General features: G+C 35.4%; 1 protein-coding gene across 8 annotated transcripts in view; it reads left to right on the top strand.

Moving 5' to 3' along the window:
• The first annotated feature begins 69 nt into the window (after positions 1–69).
• The window catches only part of YTHDF3 (YTH N6-methyladenosine RNA binding protein F3), a 38,175-nt gene continuing 16,166 nt past the window's right edge, over positions 70–22,078 (top strand). For 3 of the 8 annotated variants that reach the window (XM_087420517.1, XM_087420516.1, XM_087420513.1), the window contains exons 1-7: positions 98–211; positions 674–698; positions 4,065–4,210; positions 6,483–6,568; positions 16,170–17,768; positions 20,803–20,858; positions 21,189–21,209. In XM_087420517.1, coding sequence (XP_087276643.1) covers positions 4,153–4,210; positions 6,483–6,568; positions 16,170–17,768; positions 20,803–20,858; positions 21,189–21,209 — 1,820 coding nt within the window. In that variant the 5' untranslated portion in view covers positions 98–211; positions 674–698; positions 4,065–4,152. Of the gene's footprint in view, positions 212–673; positions 699–2,098; positions 2,167–4,064; positions 4,211–6,482; positions 6,569–16,169; positions 17,769–20,802; positions 20,859–21,188; positions 21,210–22,078 lie in introns of all 8 variants that reach the window. The other 5 variants (XM_087420514.1, XM_087420520.1, XM_087420515.1 and 2 more) reach the window with 5 other exon arrangements.

Raw genomic sequence — 22,078 nt, 5'->3', positions numbered from 1 at the left:
CGGAGAAGACGGGCCCCTTCCACCGCCTCCCGAGCGCGAGGCCCGCTTTCTGGCTTCTCAGCAGGCGGCGGCAGCGGCGGCGGCTGGAGCAGTCCCTCGGCCGAGGGCGGCGCCAACTGCTGTGAGTGCGCGGGGAGAGGCCCAGGCGGCGGCGGCGGCGGCGGCGGCTCTCGGGTTGCGGTGAAGAATGTCAGCCACTAGCGTGGATCAGGTGAGGGAGCAGAGGCCTCAGGCTCGGCGGAGGCCCCAGCGCCGGAGCTCCACCCTCGCGCGGGGCTCCGGCTCCTCCCCGCCGCCGCCGCCGCCGGCCCCGTAACGGTGGCCGGGCACAAGTTGCGGCGGTCCTGCGCCCCGGCCGGCCGTGCGTCTGCCCGGGGCCCGCGGCCGAGGCGGGCGGCGCGGGCCGCGCTGGGTGGGGGCAGGACCGCGTCCGGAGGGCGGCGGACGTGGGGCTGAGCCCGGGCGAGCTCCAGGGCCCGGATCCCGGGTGGCGGCGGGCAGGATTCCAGCCTGGGGTGGCCGGGACATTGGTGGCCCTGGAGGATGCGGTGGCTTTGCCTCCTACGCGGATTGTTTAAAATAACTTGTCTCTGATAACGTCTTTGATTAACACACTTTCCCTCTCTTCTGTTTTTTTCCTTCTCATTACCACACCTTTCGTCGTGCTCCACAGAGACCTAAAGGGCAAGGAAATAAAGGTGAGTTTGGATATTTTTATGTTATTTCCCAATACTGGTTTGACGTTACTTTTAAAATATGTGGGGGCTTTTTGTTTTTGCCCCAGTTTTTTTTTTTTCTGGAATGTAGGGTTAGAGAAATATTCATCGCGGTTAAGGCAGCCAAATGCATGCAAAACTTCGGTAGTTCCTTCCTTTGAAGCCACTTTTATAGAAACCAAAATGGTACAAGAAACAGTTTTCTTAGTTGTATTTGAGTTAAGGAGGTCTTATTATGAATGTAGTGACATTTCTTTAATTTTTACAGTTTATCTGTATTATGTAACTGCTGCCGCAAAAATTTCTACAAATGTATGTAGATAAGTGGACATTTTGTTTGACGTGTCTGGGTTACGTTGGAACATGCAACCCACGTAGTATTCCATGGCACATTGGTGAAAACTGCCCTGTTGATCACTGATTCTATTGAAGTAAGTTTCAAGGAGGCGCTAACACGTGAGAGAGCAAAGCCCAACAGGCGTGTCATCTTGCTGTGTAGTCCTGATGGCAAGATATGTCTCTATCTGGTATTTTAGAAAGGCCTGGGAAGGAAATAATTTGTGAGGTTTCTGCCAGGATTATATAATTTACTCTATAGTTAAAAAATATGTATATCATTGAAAGTAAAGCATTTTAAAAAATAAGTGTATTTTGTATTTATTAGTGTGGTATAATACAGTCAGCTGACTGAAACATTATGACATTAATCATGTGACATTAGTAAGGATAGAACAATAACTGCTTTTTTGGGACAGTGCCAATTAAATAACATTGCAGCAGATTATATTTTTATAACATTTTGTGATAGGGCTTGAAATTAGAATAAATAGATTTATGCTTCCTGTTTTTTATTTTACTAGCAAAGTATTACGTAGAAAATAAGCTCTACAGTAGCCATTTAGATGTAAGTTCAGTGTCTATTGGTGCTCTTTATATTCTTGAGGTTTTTATTTGTTATTGCAAATTTGAAGGGAATAGGTCCTGTACACGCAGCTTAGTTAATTTTCTTTGAGTTGTAGTCCAGTTTATTTGAGAATTTATGCATACCAAATATACAGCACTGTATGAGGTAACAAATTTATTGCTTTGTTTTGATTAAAGCTATATTTTCTTGGAGTATATAAACATTTATAAACTTTAATTTTTAGAATTTAATTTTTAGAGTTAAAATTTTAACTTTAGAATTATATTCTGTGTTGTAAGCATAAACCTCAGAATTTGATATTGTTGATTTATTTTAAGTTTTAAAAAATTTATTTGTAAATTTAAAAAGAATGATCTATTAATTTCTTTTTGCTAGTCTGCCCATTAGGAAGTATATAGACTTGGAGATATGTGGAATCTGTGGTCATTATTGCCTAGCATAAATTATTTTATCCTAGATCTGTGGGGAGGTGGCACTTTGCAAGGCTATTTGAAATGCTAAGTGTTTTGTGTTACCTGCTTTAAGGTAAGTATGCAAGTTCTATGAAGTACTTAACTTGTTTAACAAAACCAAGTAGAGCATCTACAGCATTGTAAACTATTAACTATATTACTATAATTTTGACTTGTGACATAGTCATTTCACTTAGGTATGTCCTAGTAATATCTTTGATATTAAAGATAAAAATTATCTATAAACAATTTTGCATATTGATTATAAATAAATTTTTTTTGTTGTTAAAATATTTTTAATCCATCAGTATCACCTCTGTTAGATGTATTTAGACACACATACAAAGTATTTATTTGGGTAGTTCTTTATTCCAAGAAATTTTCTTTCTTTCCCCCTTATTGTTCAGTTCATAATTTCATCCATGGATAGAATGATGGACTGGGATCCTAGGAGACCTGTGTTCTAATACTGCCTGTGGTTACTGACTTGCCAAGTGAGCTTGAACACATTGCACCTTTTGGTCAGAATTTCCCCTCTATCTATAAAATAAAAGTAATAATTCTAGCCATAAACCCTTTTGTATGCTGTGAGGATTGTTGTAATTACAATTGCAGTAGTCTGCTGGTAGCCATTATGTTTGCTGGATTTCTTTCTACCTTCCTCACCTCATCTTTTTTAAGGTGCAGGAAGACTGTTGCCTCAGACATGGCAGGAGGGAAAAACTCTACTGCCTGAAAGTATCAGTAATCATTAAGATGCTTTAAAATGGTAGATACTACAAGTGCACAAATACACGTATACATTACTTGTATTTTTATGCCTCTGCAGGGCAAATTACAGGAAGCCAGCACCTCCAGTGAGCTGATAGAAGTAGCTCTGTGTGTGTTTGAGGAAAACTACTCTGCCTTAGCTGACTTGGTTTTCAAGCTAGTAAAATTGTGTTACAATTATTTTTTACTTTTATGAAGCAGAAAGCAAAGTTATTTTTCCTGAACTACGGCCTAAGTGTTCTAAGAATATGAGTATTAATTGAATTCAGAACTTATCAAACTTATGAGAAATATATGTCTCTGAGGAGTTGTTAAAGTTTTAAAAGCATAATCCTTTTCATTTGACTTAATATGATTTCAGAGGTGTTGTATTTCTTTTCTGAATTATCTTCAGTTGACAGTGTTAGCCTAACACCTGGCTTTAGTGTCTTTGATTTTCTGCTGAGTGTTTTTCTGTATATGCTTAATGACATAAATCCACTAAAGGAGCTAAAATTTAAAAGGGGTTCTGTATCAGTCTCGCTGTAAGGCAAATTGGTTTTGTAGTGTGAATAATAGTTCTAGGATTACTTGTTTATAAATGTGAATTCTTTTTCATAACAAATTGTCCCTGTGTTCAATATTATAATTCTTTTTATTATCCTTGACCAGGATAGTAGTGAAGGGTAGTAGAAGTTTAAGGATAATTATTTACTAATTGATCCGTAATTCAGAACTGACTTTATTATCATTTTTATTTATGAACAAGTAGAATTTTTGCTTCCTGGAATAAAGGTGTACTGTTCCTTTCCCTGAGGGTACCACAGATAAAAGTGTGAGATCCCCTGTACCTAGTAGCCTTGGGCCTTGCTGCCTGCTTCCTTCTATCCCTGAAGTTTATAAATAGGCAAATATATGAAAGGGAATTTATCTTTTCCCTCCTCTCCTCTCCATTCTCTCCCAGCAGAAGGACACATCCATTGTTTGGTACAACTGCAGTTTAAAAGAATAAGGTTGAATTTGGCAATCTTAGAGTGTTTCAGAAAAGTAGCAGAAAATGCCTTATATTTTGGCAATATCCTTTTGTATCCTCTCCCTACCTCCCCTCTGGAAATGATTGCAAAGCACTTTACTGTCATTTTAGGCTTCATTTTAATATTAATCCTCAAAACATTCCTATAAGGAGATAGAGGGTATATGGTATTGTCGCTGTTTTTGTAGGTGGGAAAACATGATGCACAGATCTGTTGACTTTCCTAACTTGATGTAGTCAGGACCAGAGCAAAGAATCACCTGACTCCTAAGGCCCATGTTCTATCTTGATTTGACTCTGCTTCATAGAGCAGAGGATACAGGCGAAGAATCATGTAAGTCATCTGTTCTTTTTTCCCTGAAGAACTTGTACAGACTATGGAACTGGCTTGGATTTCATTACTGTTTAATGGCTCTCAGTCTCCAAGACATTAGATTGTCATTAAGTAATGTTCAAAAACTAAAGTCTATAAGACAGTTGAATTTCTTAAAGAAAGGTATGCTTCTGAAACTCAATGGCTAGTTTCTTATTCTGATTCTAATTTAATGCAAATTGGTTGTCAGTATGCTTGAAATACTTTCAATAAACATTTTTTCCTTAGATTGACATGCTCCTTGAATAGTCTTTTAGGACTTTTTAGATGTATTTATTCATCATTTATAAATAACTGTAGACTGTATTTACTTAGTGTTTGAGAATATTTTGTTCTTAGTCTCAGCTTCTTAGAATTAGAAGAGAAAGGATAGAAGAGAGGAAATGAGTGAGAATAGCAGTATAGTATATATTTAGATAAATTTTAAGTAGGCACTTTTTTACTATATTAGCAGTATGGACTAACTTTCTGAGAATCTAATGAATACAAGAAATAGTTGTAATTTTGAAATGGGTAGCTGTTTCAGATACTGACTAATATGTACTAGTGTAATAGTCCAATAGTGTGAAGAATTTTTTTCAAGAGGTAATAAACTGCGTAACTACATTTGATAAAAGAGGGATCAAAGAGAACAGATATGTCAGAATCCCTTGGGCTGAAATGATTAGCCCACCAGAAATAACCTAAAGGCACCCTCTTCTTTATTTTTGTCTCTAGTGGCTGTTAGATATTTAAATTCTGGGGAGCACATTTAGCTCAACCCTGGCTCTGATGCATTCCTTATACAGTTACTACCGCCTCAGTGGAGCCAGGATCAAGGTGACATTCAGGTTGCTCTTGTAGTCTTTGGGGGGCAGTGTAGTATCATAAGAGGTCTACTTTGAAGGCTTCAGAGAGTAGCATTTCTTTGAGTGATCATCGTTACTCAGTGGGTAGATTTCACCTGTCTTTGCTCCCATACCACTGTCAACTCATAATATTTTAGGTGATCTAAACTCATTAGGAAAATAAAAACGTTATGATATTATAGAACACACAACTTAAATCCATTGCTCCCAACCTAATTTATACTTTGTGACACTATATTTTTAAGCAATAAATCTTTTAGATATCGAGGGCTTTTTTTGTTTCTAAGAGATTAGTCGACAACCATCAGAAACTTTCTTTTTCATCTCATGTGTTTCAAAAGTAATATGGAATAGTATATGTACATAGTGCCAGCACATCAAGTTTTAGCCTTGTAAAACTTCTGTTTATGTGGTCTGAAGTAATTTTTGGTCCTGTTTGGATCTTGTAGTATTTTATGTAATACTGTCATTGAATACTCAGATGAGATGAGGTAGTTACTATTAATAACCTCCTTGAACCGAGAAGTAGTTAGAGATGCTTAGTCACTAACTAGAGATCACCCAGCTTCTCAGTGTTGGACTTGGGATTCAAACCCAGGACATTCTTGAGTCTGTGCTCAGAAACAGTCTGAGACAGAGTCCAGAGAATAAGAACTGTAAAGAGCATTTATAGAAATAATCTCTCAACAAATACGGCATTATAAATTATTCTGACTGGTTTTCTCATGTGTTGCAAAAGTAATCATGGTTATCTTTAGTATTTGTACTTTTGTGTGAAAGTCTTCATAATTTTTTGGTTTAGAACTAAGGCCCTTTATATTGAAATTTTTCATAATTATTCATAGTGGTATTGCTTCAAGTGAATTTTAGCCACTTTCTTTAACCAGAGGCATTTAAGATATTTACTGTAACTTTAGTTACCAAAAAAAGTTATTTCCTTCTTGATTTACCTTTATTGAACTAATTATTGTAGAGATTTGACAGAGGTAGAGAACGTTCAGAAATTTCTCTCTTGTCTGCAATAATATTTGAAGTAGTTATTTTAGATTCAGGTATAGCACTTCCACCATTTTAATTTAACTGTTTGCTTACTACAATTTTGAAATTGAGATATTTATGTTATGCTTTTGGTAATGGGAAGTGTATATATATAGTTAGTGGTTATGTACCTTTGGTCTTATATATATGAGATTTGTAAGTTTTGGGTGGCACATGAATATTTATATTCCAAATTAAGTTAATCCTTAAGAGCGTATTTAAATGAAAAGAGCAAAGAACTCAGGATTTAACTTTTTCTGAGTTGGTTTGAAAAATATGGAAAATGTTAGGTTCTGTGAGTTTCATGAAGATAATTACAACACATCTAATGCAAACATATTTTTTAGTTTCAGTACAAAACGGTTCGATTCATCAAAAAGATGCTGTAAATGATGATGATTTTGAGCCATACTTAAGTAGCCAGACAAATCAGGTAAGTCTGACAGTCCAATATTTAGGAAATTAAACTGTTTATTAGTAATAATTGATTTTTCAAATAGATATTTTAATTGAATGAGACTAACTATAACAGATTAATCTAGTGTGCCTGCATAATAGTGAATAGCAGTTGCAGGTTTATGGCACAGGAGAGTTCTTTAGAAATTATAGATGGCTGAAACTAGATTATGAAATATACACATTTGAAGATGAACATTATTTGTATATGTTGTGATTCTTTTGAATTTTGAAAGAATTTAATCTTTTAATGTCACTGCCATATCTTCATAGCCAAAGCAAATTACAGGGTTTAAATAGCTGGAAATTTGTGGGAGAGGACTAGTTTGTGCCTGAAATTTTTGGTTAAGTGTAGTGTTTTCTTCTTCTTCTTCTTCTTCTTTTTTTTTTTTTTGTGAGGAAGATCAGCCCTGAGCTAACATTCATGCCAGTCCTCCCCTTTTTGCTGAGGAAGACTGGCCCTGAGCTAACATCTATTGCCAGTCCTCCTCCTTTTTTTCCCTTTTTCTCCCCACAGCCCCAATAGGTAGTTGTATGTCATAGTTGCACATCCTTCTAGTTGCTGTATGTGGGACGCCGCCTCAGCATGGCCAGACAAGCGGTGTATCGGCACGCCCAGGATCTGAACCTGGGCCGCCAGTAGCGGAGCGTGTGCACTTAACCACTAAGCCAAGGGGCCGGCCCCAAGTGTTTTCTTCTTTGCATTTCACTGATAATTAAAGTTTTAATGTGACCTGGTAACATAGAGAATAGAATTAAAGACTTTATAAACACACTTCTATATTGCAGGCATGGGGAATTTCATCAAACCAAATAACTGGTAGCTTTTAAGGTTCTTTTGTGTTTGGATTTTTCAGAAATAATTTTGTGAGTTTGTATATAGGAATAATTTAGATTTAAACATTGAAAAACAAAGAAAACAGTGGTATTCTTTGGTCTCTATACATTTCTGCATCTGTTTCTGTTAATAAAAGTATGTCACTACTAGAGGTAATAAATTTAAAAAATAAACTTTTATTAACCTGTTTCTTTAGAGAGAATGTTCTGGAATGAAACTGCTTTTGTTGTTTTGCTTAAAAAGAGGTATATGAAAAATGTACCATGAAATTTTAATCTCTAGATTTTTTTAAACCGTAAAAGAACAAGGAACCAAATATTATTACAGAACTTTACAGTTGTAGGGAAAATGTGAACAAAAAGTAGTTTCCGATTTGTGGAATGTAGGATTATTTTTAGGACTGTGGAGAGCCATGGTTGTGTGCAACCTGATCTACCTCTTGGTCATTTCTCTTTAACCATTCCCATCTATCTGCTGATCTACATCCCTAGCTTATGTTGGGAGGGAATAAATAAATGAGGAAGAATAAAAACAAGTGATCCAATCTATAAAAGTTTGGCTGCTCTTAAAAGAATGAAAAAATTAATTTCATACTGGTAAACTAACTTGTGATCTCAATACCAAATTTACTTTCCACCTAAAGGATCTGAAAACATTTCACTGGAAAGTAGGGGAAGATCATTTGTCGTGAAATGTGTTGCAAGTTTTAAAAGAAATATGCAGTATTCTATTATATATGGGCCCATGCAGTAATCCCAGTTAACATCCCTTGTGGCAGTTTCCCAATTTTGAGAAATTTTGATATTATGAGATATAGTAGATATTTCCCCAAAAAGATCTTCATGATCAGATAAGTTTGGGAAATTTATTTGGTCTAAATAATTGAATTGATTTTTGCTACTTGATTTCATACTTTATATATTATAATGTAAAATGAACTTCTAAGACCAGGGATATAGTATGACAATCTTTTCACTTATTTTTTCAAACTCTTTTCAAGGAATTTTAGTGGAATGTAAATGTTTGAGAATTACTACCTGTAAGATAACTCATTTGTCACAGAGGCTTAGAAGATTGATTTTTTGGCGTTCCACAGAGGTCCCTATATCTGCATGGGGGAGACTAGGACAGGGTACTCTGTATTCCACTCATGTGGCAACCAGAGTTGCTCTGCTTTTTATCTGTCTTAATAGTTGGAATTCTGCATAAGATTTCACTTGTTAAAAAAAAAACTTTAAAAATGTTGGAAAACCATTATTTTTCAAGAATATAAAGGCGTTTACCTTAGTGAACTCAATTTTTAAGTTATAAAAGTTTTCTTTTATTGGGGCAAAAACATCTATAAAAGATTTTTTTTATGTGATGTTTAAATGGAAGATCTTTTGCTTATATTAATGAAATCATTATTTTAATTCATGATATTTGAATCAATTTGTTCATTTGCTGTTGAGGGAGAAATTTTAAAGTTTGACACCAGTAAGGCTGTATTTTACCTCCCTCTCCTTGCCAATACTAATGAATAGGCTTTCAGCAATTATCTTCCTATAATACTAAAAATAATTATCTGTAACCGGAATACACCCTAACCTTTAAAGAGTACTAACACTAGAATATTGAAAACTGGGTTTATTTGAGAGAAAAATTGAAAATTATCTGAAATCTTAAAAGTAAGCTATATGAGAATTTGTTACTCTTAATTACCTAGCTAAAATAGCAAATTTTAAAAAAATTGACCTTTTAATGCAGATTAGTGAAAACTGGATTTACTGGTGAAATATCTCAAGTAATTATTTGCAGATTTAAAGTTGTGCAGGTATTTATAGTTCATTGTACTCACCTAACGGAAATAATTCTTTAGTTAAAAAAATTTCAACTAAATAGACACTATATCTTTAAAATTAAATCCCTTCATCTGATTTTAAAAACAAAATTGAATCTCTTGTTTGGAAAGGTGTTTAATGTTTTTGGCTGATGATTTAAATTGTTTTGTATACTTAGATTTAATTTAGATCAAACCCAAGGATACTTTAAAACAGGTTGTTGGCCTTTACTTCTGTGGCAGCATATTTCTTCTATTTTATAGTGCTCAATTTCTTGGGAAATAATTTTTATAGTAATTTTAAAAGTAAAGTCTGTCCTTCAGGTCTTAAAATCCTCCATCGTTCCTCAGAATAATCTGATGATTAAGTTGATTGGAAAATTCAGGTTTAATTGGCACTGTTAAAGATACCATGTAATTTGTGCATATAAATTTGAAAGAATAAATTAGAAAAATAAAGTTTGAGTTTGTCAGCTTGTATATATGGGGAAATAAATTCATAGCCATGTTTAACAGAGAAGAGGTATAGAGAACTAAGAAAGTAAAATAGGGGCTGGCCTGGTGGCGTAGTGCTGAAGTTCACCTGCTCTGCTTTGGTGTCCCGGGGTTCACAGGTTCAGATCCCAGGCACGGACCTATGCACTGCTCATCAAGCCATGCTGTGATGGCATCTCATATACAAAATAGAGGAAGATGGGCACGATGTTAGCTCAGAGCTCATCTTCCTCAGCAAAAAGAGGAAGATTGGCGACGGGTGTTAGCTTAGGACTGATCTTCCTTACCAAAAAAAAAAAAAAAACGTAAAATAATATTTTGAATTTTGTTATTTTCTGTTCTGTCGCTGCCATCACTGCTCTTATTTAAGTTTTTCTGCTCTTATTTAAGTTTTTCTTTATCTCTGCTTGTTGGAATGATTTCCTAACTGGTAATTCTGTATTGCTACTCAGCAGTCTTCTTCAAGTCCAAGTCTGATTGTGCCATTGTCCTGTTAAAGGATCACCAAGCTTCACAGCAGTGGATACATTTATTATATTGAATGCCCTTAAAATGGCTCCACTTCCCTCCTTGCCTTATTTTTGGTCAGCTTTTTCTATTAAACTTACTCAGGGAAATTGGACTTATTATTTTCTGAAAATATGAATATTTTCTGAATATTTTCTTTTATGATATCATTCTTTGAATTTATATGTGTGATTTACACACACACACACAGACTCTTATGTCTGGTTCATGAAGTCTTTTCTTATTCTCTCAGTTACTTGCTCCCTCCTGTTTGTACTAGAGTGTTTGTTTTGCTTTGTTTGTAGTACCACTGTTGTACCTGTCACATTGTAGGGTAGATATGTCTTCCCCACTAGACCTATGAAGTGAAGTGCTCCAGGTCAGAGACTATGTTCATCTTCTTGTCTCCGGTGACTGGCACTATGTCTGGCACATAGTAGACATTCATTAAAGATTTATTGAATGAATGAATTAGGTTATCTGCTAGAATTAGGGAATGAAGAAGTATGATGAAATATTCAAGTTGAGTGTGATTTTTTTTTTTTAATAATTTTATTTATTTATTTATTTTCCCCCCAAAGCCCCAGTAGATAGTTGTATGTCATAGCTGCACATCCTTCTAGTTGCTGTGTATGGGACACAGCCTCAGCGTGGCCGGAGAAGCCGTGTGTTGGTGCGCTCCCGGGATCCGAACCTGGGCCGCCAGTGGCGGAGCGCGAGCACTTAACTGCTAAGCCATGGGGCCGGCCCTTGAGTGTGATTTATTAACATTTTTTTCTTATGATATCCTTATGTTAGATATGCATAGGTTATACTTTTTGAAAAGTACAATATTTTTAAAATATTAGAAGAAAATACATATAAGCATTAAAAGTATACTAAACTTCACTTAATTTTTTGATGTTAATTCAGAAGTCAATTCCAGAGTTTGAAGTACCTCAGGTTCTTAATGGAAAACAGTTTTCATTTTTGTCTGTGCAGAAGTGCTGTTACTGGTGAATAATGCCTTACACTTTTTTATTGAACTTCTAAGACAATGTACAATGTTCTTTCTTGGAAGTTGGGTTACTTAGGAAGTAAAAATGGATATTAAGTTACTATAAATAAAAGACTCAGTTATAACTGAGTTGTGTTAATGTCCTCAGAGCAGTAATCATGAACTTTTTCTTATTGTTGTTCAACTTTTCTTTGAGATAATAGAAAAATAATTGACCTACATAACAAGGCTAAGGAATAATAATTATAAATGATTTTGAAATTCTAAGGAAGAACTTTTAATCTTTTCTATATTTTAGTTTTCAAATGGAAAAAAAACCCTAAAGATAAAAGGCTTAACTCCTATGCTTTACTTCCGTATAGCACTTTGCAATTAACAAAGTAGATTTAAAAAATTTTTTACAATTGATGAGAGCAGCAAGTATTATCCCCATTTTACAAATGAAGAAACAGAGAAATTAAGTGATCTGATGAGATCACTGACGTACAAAGTGGAAGAGTAAAGAATTGAGCCCATATTTTTGACACTATGTTACACTGTGACTTTATACTCTTAAGATCTGGGCTAAGTTTGAAATTATGCCTTGTGCTTCGTGATTTACATTTTAAAGAACCAAGTTAAACTGTATTAATAAATGCGACTATTGTTGATTGAATACTTAATGTATCCTAGGCACTATATCTTTATTTCCTTTTAACAGATGAGGAAACAATACAGAGTTTAAGTACCCTTGATACTTTCACATAACTGATAGTACCTGGGCTGGGATTAGAATTTAGATACCTCATGGCTTCACTTCAACCTTGTATTAAATGGCTTCTCCAAGTTGTTTTCTAAGTTTATGCTTTGGGTAAAGGGTCTGTGGATCTGTGCTCACAAGTATGTTTAATTATATCCATTGTTGATTATATCACTTTTTATATTTACATATTAATGTTATTTTTTCCCTTCCAGTTAGTTCTTTAAGTATGAGAGAAATACCAAACATTTCACATCCCTTTGTTTAAAGGTTGTATATCTTTAAAGAACATAGTAAAATTTCATTATTACTGACCAACTTCCAAATTATGAATAAACTATTTTAAAGAGATCCATTTGGACACAAACTGTGAAGTTGATTATGTCTCATTATAACCAGGTTTAAAGTAAAATGTGAAAGTTAAGTTTTGAGTTATTATTTTCCATCATCAGTAAGTGGAAATTTTTTCCTCTTCACTACCAAAGTACATTCCTCTAATTGATAGTCCACTTAGTTAGCAATTAAAAATTATCTTAAATTTAGCAAAACATGTTTTATTATATTTCCAATTAAAATCGAAGCTCTACTCTTGGCCATATCTCACTTTTTACTTTTAAACTTTGAAGAGTTTCCTACAACTTGGTTCTTATTAGAACCCAAGCCAAAGCCTTGCTTTTTGAAAGGAGACTGCTTAAATTACTTTAAAAAGACTAAGGAAAAAACATCTCATTCAGCTGAAACTACTGAGAGAATTGGGAAATAAATGGTTAGCGTTGTTTGGTAAACGAGAGAAAGCAGGCCTTGTATCCAGTATACTCAAGGACTTTAGGTGCTAGTAGTAACACTGTGGGCAGCTCTAGTCAGCTCGGGACAGCAGCGCGTCTCTGCTTATTGGCCAGAGGTGTGTGTTTGATAGACAGTTGTGACTAATGGAGCACGTTTTAAAGGGGTGAAGTAATAAAAATGATAATTTAAAGAAATAATTGAAAAGATATCTAATAAAAGCCCCCACACCCATAAGGGTTTGGGCTTGTTCCAGCCCCAGAGGTGACAGAATTGGCCAAAATTTGTTCCCCTCTAGTCTACTAGTGTAGGTTGGGGGCTTTCTTTTTTTAAAAATTGGTACAGATTAGATAATCAGTTAAAACAGCATTGACCAAGTGTGGCCCAGGGACTAAATCCAGTCCATACCCTGTTTTCTTTGAGAAAACCCTTGAGCTTGCAGGTTTTTAAAGTGTTGTTTAAAAAAAAAAAAAAATTGATGAATATGTGACCACAACCAGAGACTGTATTTCAGCTTGCAAAGCTTAAAGTATTTACCCTTTGGCCCTTTAGTTTGCTGACCCCTGAATTATACTATGGATCTAGACAGATTAGAAACTTGATGATAACTGTTGTGCAGAATTCAGCAGTTGTGATGATGAAATAATATTCACCATAGGTTGTGAGTGTAATTTTGCAAACACTTTGTTATAACGAATGCACTTAAAAACTTTCTACTTGGTCTGTTTTTACTCTCCCACATCCAGGTAAAGACTTACTGAGTGCAGATTTCAGTGTCCACATTCTAAATTAAAACTTTGGAACTGATTACCTCCATATTTAGCTCAGCTATTCTACTCTTCCCCCACGTGGGATTTATTTACTTCCTATGTTATGTGTCTTTTTAACTGTTGGTTTCCTTAGTATCTTATGTCTGTTTTTTTATAGTGTAGACATTCAGTAAGTCTTTGGTTAAAATAAATAATAAAGTATTAAGTAAAAGGATACCTTTAGTAACTGTTTAAACTAAAAGAGACAATTTTTAAAATGTTTTTAATCGATTATGTATGTTCATTTATACTGGGTGAACTTTTGTTCACTTTCTTTAAACTTTTTAGAGTTTTATATCATGGTGACTTCCTTGTCAGTGTGAAACACTGAGTACTTCTATTTTTAGCAAATAATTTAGTGATCAAATTACACGTGTTTGTGTGTGTGTGAGAGAGATCTTCATGGCGAGTAAAGTTTACTCATTATTAATTTCTTCAAGAATTTTTTCTTTGAAAACCATTCTTTGTGATTTTGAGCTTCCCTCAGACTCCTCTTGTGTTTGTATTTAAATGTAACACTCAGTATTTCCATTGTCGGGCTCTGTAATGATGCCACTACTGTGGTGGCTCCAGACATGCTCTTCATTTCCTTCATACTGATGTTGTGAGCATTCTTGAATATATTTTCAAATATAGTTAGTAATTATGCAATGTAGTTAAAGAATGTGTTCAACTAAATTAGTAAATAGTAACACATGTATTCTGGTTTGAATATAGTAAAATATAGTTAGTATCAAGTATATTTAAAAAGTCATTTTTTCTTTAGTACTAAGAGACAGTTGTTTTTCAGTCCAAGCTTTACTGGAAATACTCAGTAAATCTGTCATAATTATTAATTTAAATGCAACCTCTATTTGATTCTCTTATTTTCGTTTTAAGTATATCAGAATCATTTCAAAAGACAAAATATTAAATTAACTTTCTCATCACAGTTGCAAGGTGTGTCACAAGTAACTTAGTAGTAATAATAAACCATCTCAGTTTTCAATGATGGGCCTTTAAAAAATAATTTAAAATGAGTTCCAGATAGTATCTATGATGTTACTGTCACACATTTGTATTGATATACTTTCTTGAGTGGGAAAGCAGTGGCAGAAAAGTTCCAAGAGATTAACAGCAAAAAAAAAAAAAAAGAGGTTAAACACTTTGTTCCAGGGAGCTTAGAATAATAATATCTGTATAAATTAAGTGAATAATCAGCCTTCAAAATGGTGTTGACGCTTGCAAGGGGAATACTAGTTGTCCTGACTGGATGTTAGCTTAATTTTTTCACCTTAATTCCACAAATTCTAAAGCTCTCTCCAAGGCTTTAAAAATCAGACCTAAATCAAAGAGTGAAAATCTATTATCAGACCTTTTTTTGGCATAAGAAACCTATTTTCAAAAGAAATCCTTAAAATATTTTTAACATTGGCTAGTAACAAATTTGACTGTTTTTTTTTTTTCTTTAATAGAATTTTTTGTCTTGATTTTTGGCAAATCCCTAAATGAATGATTAGTTGCTATTAAAAATAAAATTTAATTACAGTAATTTTGGAAAAACATTACAGGAACTCACTATTTCTAAATTAAAATTCTGATCAGGAAGGTGATAAGTTTATTACTTAAAATTTAGAAATAAGAGTACAGGGGGCTGGGCCAGTGGCGTAGTGGTTAAGTTCGAATGCTCCTCTTCGGTGGCCTGGGGTTCACCGATTCACATCCTGGGCGTGGACCTACGTGCCGTGCATCAAGCCATGATGAGGTGGCATCCTACATAGAGCAACTAGAAGGATGTACAACTTATGACATACAGCTGTCTACTGGGGCTTTGGGGAGGAAAAAAAACACAAGGAAAAAAGGAGGAAGATTGGCAACAGATGTTAGCTTAGGGCCAATCTTCCTCAAAAAAAGAACACTAAAAAAAATTTTTTTTTAAAAATTTAGAAATAGATTACAAACAAAATAGACATCTGTTATCCCACCACTAAGAAACCATAGTAAGGATTTTGTTTTGTTTCTTTTTCAAAATGAGCGAGGCAAAACAAAACAAACAAATTTGGGTCATGCTATAGGTATAATCTTGAATCTTTTTTTTTCTTCTTAGAGCGTGAGCATTTCTCCATTTTATTTTTATTTTTTCTTTATGAAAGTACAAAATTTGCTGAACTGGATTCCATCATATAAGATATACTATAATTTAATTCCTCTATTATTTGGTGTCGCTTCCAGGTTTGTTTAATCCTTGCATGTAAATTTTTGGATACATCAATTGCTTAAAATAAAGCTGGCTATAAATGGTCAATTTGTGCCTGCAAAGCTTATAAATGAGATTTTTATAGAAATTACAGTATTTTTAAATTGTGCCAGAGCATCTGGCTCTTAAAAGTAATCTCCCCCCCAAAAATAACCCTAAAATTAAAAAAAAATATTTTAAAATAAAAATAGTCATTCTGTTGATAAAATTGGATTTGAACTTTTAATTTTATCTGGAACAGGTACCTATGTTTTTCATTTATTTAAAACTATTTGATGTTAATTTTTCAGATGTCTTTTTTTCCCCTATTCTTCAGAGGACATTTCACTCCTGATGGCGATCTTTTGTTTTCCAGAGTAACAGCTATCCACCAATGTCAGATCCATACATGCCTAGTTACTATGCTCCATCCATTGGATTTCCATATTCTCTTGGGGAAGCAGCATGGTCCACGGCTGGAGACCAACCTATGCCATATCTGACAACTTATGGACAAATGAGTAATGGAGAACATCATTATATACCAGATGGTGTGTTTAGTCAACCTGGGGCATTAGGAAATACCCCTCCATTTCTTGGTCAACATGGATTTAACTTTTTTCCTGGTAATGCTGATTTCTCTACATGGGGGACAAGTGGATCTCAGGGACAATCAACACAAAGTTCTGCTTATAGTAGCAGTTATGGCTATCCACCTAGTTCTCTTGGGAGAGCTATTACTGATGGACAGGCTGGATTTGGCAATGATACTTTGAGTAAGGTGCCTGGCATTAGCAGTATTGAGCAAGGCATGACTGGACTGAAAATTGGTGGTGACCTGACAGCTGCAGTAACAAAAACTGTAGGTACAGCCTTGAGCAGCAGTGGTATGACTAGCATTGCAACCAATAGTGTGCCCCCGGTTAGCAGTGCAGCACCTAAACCAACCTCCTGGGCTGCCATTGCCAGAAAGCCTGCCAAACCTCAGCCGAAACTTAAACCCAAGGGCAATGTGGGAATTGGGGGTTCTGCTGTTCCACCACCTCCTATAAAACACAATATGAATATTGGAACTTGGGATGAAAAGGGGTCAGTGGTAAAGGCTCCGCCAACCCAACCAGTTCTGCCTCCTCAGACTATAATCCAGCAGCCTCAGCCATTAATTCAACCACCACCATTGGTGCAAAGCCAACTGCCTCAACAGCAGCCTCAGCCACCACAACCACAGCAGCAACAAGGACCTCAGCCACAGGCTCAGCCTCACCAAGTGCAGCCCCAACAGCAACAGCTGCAGAATCGCTGGGTGGCTCCTCGGAACAGGGGAGCTGGCTTCAACCAGAACAATGGAGCGGGCGGTGAAAACTTTGGTTTAGGTGTTGTTCCTGTCAGCGCTTCACCTTCTAGTGTCGAAGTGCATCCAGTGCTTGAAAAGCTAAAGGCCATAAACAACTATAATCCCAAAGACTTCGACTGGAACCTGAAGAATGGACGTGTGTTTATAATTAAAAGCTATTCTGAGGATGACATACACCGTTCCATTAAGTACTCTATCTGGTGTAGTACTGAGCATGGTAATAAGCGTTTGGATGCAGCTTACCGTTCCCTGAATGGGAAAGGCCCACTCTATTTACTCTTCAGTGTGAATGGCAGTGGACATTTTTGTGGAGTGGCTGAAATGAAGTCTGTTGTGGACTATAATGCATATGCTGGTGTCTGGTCTCAGGATAAGTGGAAGGGCAAATTTGAAGTTAAATGGATCTTTGTCAAAGATGTTCCCAATAACCAATTGCGGCATATTCGCTTAGAAAATAATGACAACAAACCAGTTACCAATTCAAGGGACACTCAAGAGGTACCCCTAGAAAAAGCTAAGCAAGTGCTTAAAATAATTGCTACTTTCAAGCATACCACCTCAATCTTTGATGACTTTGCACATTATGAAAAGCGTCAAGAAGAGGAGGAAGCCATGCGTAGGGTAAGAGTACAGTAAATTTTGTGTATAGAGTTTTTTTATTGGGGTGGTGTGCATGGATGGATATTCTTTAATGCCTTTTAGTATTGCATTCTGCATTTAAGAACTTTACCCTCAAGGAAACCAACCATTTAGCTTAAGAAACAGAATTCTGCAAAGACCCTTGAAGGTCTCTGATGCCACATTTGAATCTTTTCTCTTTCCTTCCCAAGGGTAACCCTTACTCTGCATTTGCTTCCTGTCTATTCGTCATACTCCTTAGGTGCTAAAGGTCATTGATTCATGTTCATCAAAGCTCAATAAGTTTTGCATTTATAATTAAGCAGACTTATGAACTAACTGGCAAGGGACTCTAATCAACTAATCTTAAACATTAATTTTATGGGAAAATGTGTTTGGAGTTTGAAGCCAACAGCTTTTAAATAAATGTTTGAATATTATTAATTTTGTATTTATGAGAAATAAAATAGATTTTTTTCCATGAAACTCCTGAAGCATTTTTATAATTTGTACACTTGAAGTGTACAAATCCAAATATAGTAAGGATTTGACTTTAGGATGGCAGCTTAGAGTTGAGAAGACACGGGTGTTAGATTTAGTCTCTGCAGAATTTAATTTCTGATTCTGTTATTTACCCTCTGTGAGACTCTCAGGCGGACTTCCCCTGAAGTTACACGCTGTTTATGCTTGCATCATACTGGCCAGAATTTGATCACAGGGCACACAGAGCAAGACAGGCTGGGGAATGTTTTCCCTCCCAAACTACAAAAGAAAATTGGGGTTCTGTTTTTAGGAGGGAAAGAGAATGGAAGGATTAGGCAACTAGCAGAGTTTTCCATGGACAGTATATTTAAATTTCTTTTCAAATGAAGCAGGAATAAAGTTAGAACCTTGTCCAGTGTTTGCAATGAAAAGCTCCTATGTAGAAGTTAAGATAAAGCAGGAACTTAATCTGTATTTAAAGCGTCAGTGGTTCATTTCTGTGAGTGAACTTAGATATCTTGTGGCTTCTTGGTCTGTGTAGAAGAGGGAACTGTTTGAACTAACGTTGAACTAACATTCCTCACTGGTGAATAATGTTGAAATAATGATCCTAGAGCAGTAGTTTCCAAACCTTAGGGCACATAAACATCAATTGAGGAGCTTCTTGAAAATGCAAATTTTCTCCACCCCAGGAAAAGTTGATGTATTTGATAAGGGACCCGGTGGTATACATTTTTAACAAGCACCTCAGGTGATTGTGGTGCTAGTGATTGCTGTACTGAATTGTCAGAAACTTTGCCTTGGAATAATACAAGTGACTGAGGTCCGGCTCAACCTTCTGAATGAATTGCTGAGTATAATTGAGTTTTCTCCCATTTAAATGTGAGCAGTAAGGGAAAAAGGAGGATCAAAAGTATCTTCTGAGTTTTTGAGCTCAGCAGTTGAGTAAATGGTCATCTTCTAACTGCCATTACAAATAGTGGGTCAGGAGAAATGATTTGGTGTATGAAAAGTGGGATGCAGGTGAAGATTTCATTTTAGGATGTGCCAATTTTAAGATGCCTTTGGGACATATAGACAGTGAAATATTTTTGATTAGGCAGGATGTAGGAGTTGCAGATTAGGCAGCTTTTTGTTCTTAAATAGTTGATTCCACGGAAGTGGGATGAAATTACTCAAGCAGAAAAGATGAGTGGCAAGGAAATATTTATCAACTTTTCTTTCTCCCGTGAGTAAGAGGGTCACCTTTGTATGTCTTCCCACATTTCTTCCCTACCTAATCTGAAAATTTAGTCCTAGTTTTATTATTTTTTTACTGTATGATTGTCTCAGGAATTATTTATGACAGTTACATATTGTTTTGTAATCATATATACAACAGCGATTTAAACTTTATAATTTTTAAACTTTTTAATTTTACATTTAAATTGTTTCCTGGTTTACTTCCAGTCTTTTTATAATATGTCTAACCCATCTTTGACATGTTTATTTTGAATCTTATTTAACTTATCATCATCATTTTTTTTAGGAAGAGTAATTTGGTAGTATATTTATTAAGCCCTTATCCAAGAAGTGTCTTTCTTTGGCCATAATATGGGAGCAGCAGTTTACCTGGATAGAGAATTCTTGGGTCACAGTCTTTTCATTCAGGCTCTGCTTTATAGTTTTATCTTTATTTTATACTGTTTATAGTTCTATATTATGGAGAAGTCTGAGGCCGGCCTAAGTTTTCTTTCTTTGGAAATAGCTATTTCTGTCTATGTGCACAAAAGATTTTTCTTTATTCTTGCAATATTAACATGTATGGAATGTGTACAGTGTGGGTCTCTATTTTAATTTTCCTTAATTCTTTGTCTGAGGCCAAGGTTTTATTTTTATTTTCTTTTTTCGAGTATTGTCAACAAATATGTTGACTCTTTATCCTTGAGTGCCATTGGTTCTTTTCTTTATTATTTTTCTCTGCATTTGGAGAATTTTTCAAATTTGACTTAACATCTCATTGATTTGATTTGCTTTGTGTTGTTTCTGTGATTTGTGAGGTTTTGAATTCCTCAGGGAAGGTATTAGTTTGCTTCCATTATCACATCTAGCTCCCCTTTCCGTCGGTTGATTGTTTTCTTAGCTGAATCCCTTGACCCAGGGATTTTATTTTGTACATCTTGATTTTGATTTTATTGAGTACAAAGATGACTGTGTAAAGCTTATTTCTGCTTCCTCTAATTATCTTTTTTAGAAACTTCTTCCTTTTCCATATCCTTCTTAACTTGTTTATTTTTTTTTAATTTACATACAGTAAAATTGTAAATTCCCGTTTGCTGCCTCTTTGTAGTTAGGTGCTACCCTCCCTCTTCCTCTAATTCACTAATTTGTTCTCTGTCTCTATAAGGCATTTTCCATAATGTTATATAAAGGAAATTACAAGGTGTATAATCTTTTAAGACTAGCTTCTTTCCCTCAGGATGATATCTTTGCAATTTATCTATGTTGTTTTGTGTATCAGTTCTTTGTTCCTTTTGATTACTAAGTACCTTTCTGTTTTATGAATTTACCACAGTGTGTATCCATTCATCCATTGAAGGACGGTTGGATTGTTTCCAGTTTTTGGAAGATGTAAATAATTATAAATATTTGTGTACATATCCTTTTTAAAAGTTAAAAAAAAATCATACAGTAAAATTCACTTTTTTGGGGTGTACAGTTCTATGAATTTTAACGTATTTGTAGATTTGTGTAACCACCACCATGGTCAGCATACAGATAGTTCCATCATGCCCTGAAAACGATCTTGTACTATCCCTTTGTATTTACATCCTTCCCCCAGGTCTAACCTCTGGCAGCCATGATCTGGACTCATTATAATTTTGTTGGTGTCCTTTTTTCTGAAAAAACTATTTTAAAATGACTCATTTTGGCTTTTTTTTTCTGTCATCATTGAACCAGGAAGAGGATCATTCAGATAAGGTATTTCCTCCAAAATACGTTTTTTTCCTTTAATGCTTGGTGTTGCATATTCTCTTCCCATTGCAAATGTGGAGATGGGAGAGTCATAATGTAAGTTGACTTTACCAGTTAAGTGATTCATCAGCCTGTGAAGATGTGAGAAGGGAGAGCCAGTACAATGGATATGCTAGGAGGTGAAATTTGACGTTTCTTTGAGTTTGAAACCACCATGTCAGGAAACAGTTTTCCCTGCTTATAAACTGTTTAGCATTTGGAGTATCATGTGTCCTTACCCAGTTTTCTTCCTGGTGCTGTTACACCTTGTCCAGGCAGAATTTGTAGGTTTTCATTTGTAGATTTTTCTCTTAGATATGCTTGTGCTTGCACTTTGGCTGTCCAGCATAACTGCTTTCAAATCCTCTTGGCATCTCGGTGATGAAGGATGTACTCCCTGTCTATTCTAGATCCTCTTTGGCTCCATCAAAAAGGACAAATTAGTGGTGTCTTGCTAGAATTCCCTTTACTTGTTATGCCTTTTTTCTTTTTTAAATAAAAGGAGTTGCACGTCATTATTTAGTGTTCTCTTTTGACATGACCCCATCTGTCTTGTGTTTAGCTAAAATTCTTCAGAGCTTCTGAATGCGGAGGTCACATTTTCCCAGATGCATATCTTTCAGACCTTGAGTAAAGTAGAGTTTCTTAAACAAGACACAAAACAGCACTATTATAAGAGAAAAGATTGATCATATTTGACTAGATTAAAATCTGTTCAACAGAAGATGCTTTGAAGAGAATAAAAAGACATGTTAGGAACTGGGAGAGATTTGGACATAACTAACCAAAGATTAGACTCAAGAATATATAAAGAACTCCTATGAATCAGTTTAAGA

This window comes from Ceratotherium simum, chromosome 31, assembly GCF_057802395.1.
Source record: "Ceratotherium simum simum isolate JZ-2026a chromosome 31, ASM5780239v1, whole genome shotgun sequence".
Lineage (NCBI taxonomy): Eukaryota > Metazoa > Chordata > Mammalia > Perissodactyla > Rhinocerotidae > Ceratotherium > Ceratotherium simum.
This window is presented reverse-complemented; position numbering and strand designations above follow the sequence as displayed.